This window comes from Emys orbicularis, chromosome 2 (genome assembly GCF_028017835.1).
Source record: "Emys orbicularis isolate rEmyOrb1 chromosome 2, rEmyOrb1.hap1, whole genome shotgun sequence".
Classification (NCBI taxonomy): Eukaryota; Metazoa; Chordata; order Testudines; family Emydidae; genus Emys; species Emys orbicularis.
In genome coordinates, this window is record NC_088684.1 from 79,415,679 (window position 1) to 79,421,479 (window position 5,801).

Sequence of the window (5,801 nt, forward strand, 5' to 3'; positions counted from 1 at the left end):
AGGGAAGCCTGAGGGAACTGAGAGAACATATCCCATTGTTATTAGAGTAAAAGGTGAATGTAGCAGTGTTCTTATGTATAGGCTTTTACTTACCACAGTGCTGTCTCGGAGTCATTCTGTTCAAAGGTGTAAAGCACATCACAATCGCTACTGAACGTTTCCTCTAAAGAGACAGGGAAGTGTCGTTATCCCTATTTTACAGGTGGGGATCTGAGTTAGAGAGAGATTCCAGGCCATAGACCAATAATTATATTGAATAGTACTTTACTCCAGGATTAGTTCTGTATTTGATGGGATTATTCTTGGAATAAAGTACTATTCAGTGTGAATAGAGGTATCCGAATCTGCTCCTAAATGACTCACCTAAGGTCAGTCTCTGGCAATGCTTGGAGAAAAACTCAGACTTTCTGAGATCTCTCATCAGAAAAGAATTACAATCAGGAACTCAATGGCAGTAATCAAACAGAAGTGATTATAGGGAGGGCAGAACACATGGAAAAGTAAGAGAAAATTGGACAGGACTTGGAACAAGTAAGAGATAAAGAGGTGTTATTGAATAAAACCTGTAGATAGAATTCCTGACCTATTTATGCCAATTTGATTAAGAAGGGGAGAATAACCCATAAAGTAGGATGAAGATAGCTGACAACTGATTATGGAAGGGTAATTGTTGACACCAGTGAGCCTCTCAAGTGGGGCATGCTCAAAGCAATATTGCTTTGTTTTTTAAAATCAGGCTTTTTCTGTGAGCCATATTAGGAATGATTCTGCCACACTGATTAAGGGTACGTCTACACTGCAATTTAAAAACCCATGGTTGGCCTGTTCCAGCTGACTTGGGCTCACGGGGCTCGGGCTAAGAGTTGTTTAATGGCGGTGTAGACATATGGGCTTTGGTGAGGTAGGAGGGTCCCAGAGCTTGGGCTTCAACCTGAGCCCAAACATCTACACCGCCATTATACAGCCCTGCAAGCCTGAGTCAGCTGGCCCGGGTCAGCCATGCATGTCTAATTGAAGTGTAGACACACCCTAAGTGTTGAGACCCAGATTTGGTGCATTTAGCGCAGTGCCTATGGAATAAAGGTCACAATATACAGTACCACCCCAAGTACAGAAATCAACATGGTAGATGACTCACCTCCCTAGCACATGAAAACTTTGTGCTATCACTCACCCATCCATGTTTGTACCTGCAGTCCAAGGTTGAGGTCAATAAAATGGCAGTGTAACACAGCAAATACTCACAGGCTGACTGGCTACACAATGGCTGACTTTTAAATTAATAGAAGTCTGAGGTTTTTCTGAATTACCAGACCCATTAGCCTTTATGAGCAGAGTGCCTTCTTTCCTAGAATGTAGAGAAGAAGTAGAAGGAAAGGTTATATTTACTAAATAGTTTACCAGAAACTTTTCATTTCTGTTTTTTTATCATCCTAACAGAACTCTCCCAATTCACTCGTACAGATATCTGGAGATCTTGGATCACGCAAGCTGTGTCTAGTAGAAATTAAGCTACTAAAATAAGCTATCAGTAAAACTTTAAGGTGCAAATTATTGTATGCTGAACATTGATTTGAACATCTCACAGTTTGACACAGCTCTCTGTAAAGAAATCAACACAGTACTGAACACTGTTGCCTGAAATTTAATATTTGGCTGTAATGCATAATATGTCACTTTAATTCCAAATAGAGCTTATATTTAATAACCATACTTCATTTTATTTTTCACAAAATAAAAAAGAAGCTACAAGTGTTCAAAGTGTTCAAGTGAAACAGCTCTTTACATTCTGTCAGTTACAGCTATAATTAGGAACTTCTAAAAGTACTTACCCAGAGGTGACTGTATTTCATCAGTGAGTGAAGTGTTTTCTATAATAGCCTTCACTTTCTATAGAATAGAGCCATACAAAATATTCGCAATGGAACTGAAAACACTCCAGATTTCTCCCTTTTTAAGGTTGTGAAGTTTCCACACCAGCATGTTTCTTGCATAATGTTTCACATTCATGAAAACTTCAGCAATAATGGGCACAATCTGTTTCCCATTGCCTGTGCACCTGCAGAAATTTCCATACAGCTTTTATGATGCATTTTTGAGTCGCAGGTTGGATTGGCAGGAATTGATCACATGATTTAATTAATATAGGTCCTTTCTCTGCAAACAGGCTTGTGCTTTACTTTAAACATGTGACCAGTCCTATGGACTTCAATGATACTTGTGCATAAAGGGAAGCATGTTCATAGATAATTGTAGGAGCAGGACCATATTCTATTCAGATTTTTATACCATAGTATTAGTTCTAGTGCCCTGATTAGATGAGCATTTCTTAGCTTTTTCAGCAGAGTTTTTTTAGCATTGTTTTCTTAGCTAGTTTCCAATCTGGCAGCTCTGAAGCATATGAGAACTGTTACCTAAAACGTTATCTATTTGCAGTCTAAGTAAAAATTAGAGCTAATGTTACAGCAGTGGGAGTGCTTCCAGAGGTGGGTCATACTCCTTTGACTTCAGTGGGACCAGGAGTTCACCCTAATGTCCCCATATCGTACCCCAGTGGACACAGACTCTGATAGTACTTTCAGTGATGCCAAGAAAGGCTTTATGCTGCCATGGAAAGTAGGAGTGTAACAAGATATTGACCCTTCTTTCAGGTTTCTGAGCACTTAAATGCAGCTAACTAAACCCTTCCAAATGTGTTTAGCTCATCTCTTGTGCCAATCCCATTGCCATGACATTATCTATGACTGAAATTCCACTGATTTCAATGGGACCATAATTTCACCCTCTGTACAACAACTTATCGGAACAACTTCTCTGGTAAGTACCCCCTGGCCTGTTAAATAACACAATAAAGAGTCACGTAGCACAAGCTGCCAGTTCTTCTTGGGTAACCTTAGTTTGAGTTAACCTGTGCAATACTACATTTATTGGCTGAGAGTGTCAAAGGAGTATTTACATCTAATGCAGAGAGCGATATTAATGAAACTCTAAGGCTTGGACTTAAATCCACAGAAGTCAGGACATTTAGAGTTATGGCCCCAAAGTAACTTGTCCCTTTTGCAGTTATGTACTCTAACAAAATATAGGTCTCTTGTTACATGGTCACTCTTATTTGTTGGCAATGACTGATTCTACAAATGTAGACTAACTATGAGGAAGGGCATACAAAATATCACATACAGTAATTTTACCACAGTTATCTGTCTTTGGGGGTTTGGGGTAGAAATGTGAGACAAATCTGAAAGGGACACTGTCAACCTGAAAAGCTGAAATTTATAGTAAATGCCAAGCAGCTTTCTTCAACTTGGAGCAGATGATGGATCTATAAAGTTTCCTCTTAAAAAAAAAAAATCCATTATTTGGATCATCACCCCTGTTTTGGACCAAAGCAAGTTAACAATATCATTTGAAGCGAAGTGGTCTTTGCAGGTGTCATTCATTACATTTTACATCTTAGATCAAAGTCTGTGCCTTTACTTTTTGATTGTTTCAGTGTGAGTTGTTTCTCCCTCAGAGGCATCATGAATAAGTGTTGCTGGCATACAGGAAGAAAGCACTTTAGCAAGGCAGTAAAGTTGCATTTCACATGGCTAAAAGCATTGTCCACTCTTTCTGAATCATAAAGCACAACAATCCCAATTGCATGGCATGTAGCTTCTTTATGAACAGGATTTAATCCTCTATGAAAGCTCCATAACTCGTTTTACTTATCAGACCCCTTATTATTAATTATAGCGGCTTGGAGCAGACACAGTGTCTGCTTTTACTTTTATGTTCATTTCGAAACTGCTTCAGGAAAGTTAAAAATGTCACAAGTTCCCCTCTAATGACCTCACAGCTTTACATATGACAAGGCACAATAACTCACTACAGTAAATTAAACTACAACAAAGCTCCTCAAATTGCTCTAAAGCAGAAATATCAAAATGTTAGCATGTTTTTCAGCCCATCATTCCCACTTAGAAATATAGGAAGTTCAGGTACCATCCTATATTTGTGTTGCTTCTAAGTTCTAGGACACATTCTTTCTGTTTTTCAAAAAGGGTATGGGGCAACCTCTAAACACCTGATTGTAATGGAGACAGGGAACTTCAACTATTCCTACTGAATTCTGGGTGGGATGGGGGGGGGGAATTGAGTGACTTCCTGAACAAAAATGTTAGGATAAGCCTCAATATGGGAGCTTCCCAGTTCTCTCAAGATGTCCAATGGAGGTACTGGGTGTTCAAAATTAGATGGAGAAGGCCTTAGCAAAAAGTAGTTATCCCATTTCGTGCCAGTAATTGCTAGTACATTAGTGGCCAGCAATGCATTTTCTGCTAGTAAACCACAGTAATCATGGCATGAAGGAATTGACCTAAATATGGGTTCCCAAATTAAATCGTGGAAGTTTACAGATCAAGATTCATAGTGGGTTTGCTAAACCACTACAATAAAAGGTGCTAAAAACAAATGCAGACCATGGGCCAAATCCTCAAGTCTTTACTTACTTTTCTTTCAGGACTTACTCAGGTATATCGTGCAGCAACATCAGTGATTTTAGCCTTTTGTAAACTACATGACTCAGAAATCCAACCGGGATGTAGCAGAGCACACAACAGTGTGATAGGGAATGTGGGCTAAGGACAATGAATCCTTACTGTACTGAAGTGATAAGAGATTTCTAATGTCCAATCGGAGCAGCAGACAGAACCTTGGTTCTTAAGGTCACATTGGAAAGACCCTTCACAAGGTATTCTGCATGACACTCAATCCATCTGCCTGTGATAAAGCTTTTTTCTGCCATCTTGCTGCACCGACATCATGGTGCGCATGAATGTTCTGGCCGATGCTCTTAAGAGCATCAACAATGCAGAGAAACATGGAAAACGTCAAGTTCTCATTTGACCGTGCTCTAAAGTAATCCTGTGGTTTTTTAACTGTGATGATGAAGCATGGTTACATTGATGAATTTGAGATCATTGATGATCACAGAGCTGGGGAAATTGTTGTTAATCTCACAGCCAGACTGAACAAGTGTGGTGTAATCAGTCCCAGATTTGATGTTCAGTTGAAGGACCTGGAAAAGTGGCAGAATAACCTTTTGCCTTCACTTCAGTTTGGGTACATTGTGCTGACAACTTCCGCTGGCATCATGGACCATGAGGAAGCAAGGCGAAAACACACAGGAGGCAAAATCCTGGAATTCTTTTTCTAAAACTTGTAAAACAGGCATACTAATAAATTGTTCAAATGGGGGGGAAAAAATAAAGAGCTGAGTTAGAAATTGGCATATCACAAGGATGGACAACCCTATAAAAACCTACATATCCAGACAGATAACCCTGCTGGGATTTCAACCTGTAGTACCCTAATGTCATGCAAATAAATATGGAAATCTTCCAAAAATCAAAGCGGATCCCTTTTCTTTTTTATAAAATCACTGGAACCCGCCCAAGAGGGAGGAAATGACATTTGTTGGAGAGCAAGTTTCATTAAAATGCATAGCACTGATGCTGTTTCAGTAGAAGCAGACTGGATCTATTACTAGGAAATACTTACTATTGCCAATTGTGTGATGGAGGAATTGCATTCTGATTTTAAAAATCCTTCCCTATTGATCTATCTCTATCACTACGCATGCTTTCATATGTCTCCAATCTATAAACAGCATTAAATGCCCACTTCTTATTATTGTTAACAGGAGTTCTGTGCCTAACGTCCTGTGTGCCATTCCGAAAACATACCCCCTGAATTGTCTCATGTGTTGTCATAATGAAGCAGACTGAACAGCTTTGAATTTTTGCATTTGTAAATATGCT

At 39.3% G+C, this 5,801-nt stretch overlaps 1 protein-coding gene across 1 annotated transcript; it reads left to right on the forward strand.

Moving 5' to 3' along the window:
• Positions 1–4,777: 4,777 nt before the first annotated feature.
• LOC135874415 (small ribosomal subunit protein uS8-like) lies at positions 4,778–5,251 on the forward strand. Its single transcript, XM_065399225.1, is given in 2 exon segments — positions 4,778–4,908; positions 4,910–5,251. Coding segments are annotated over 2 exon segments (393 nt in total). The 5' UTR covers positions 4,778–4,803; the 3' UTR covers positions 5,198–5,251.
• The last annotated feature ends 550 nt before the right edge of the window (positions 5,252–5,801 follow it).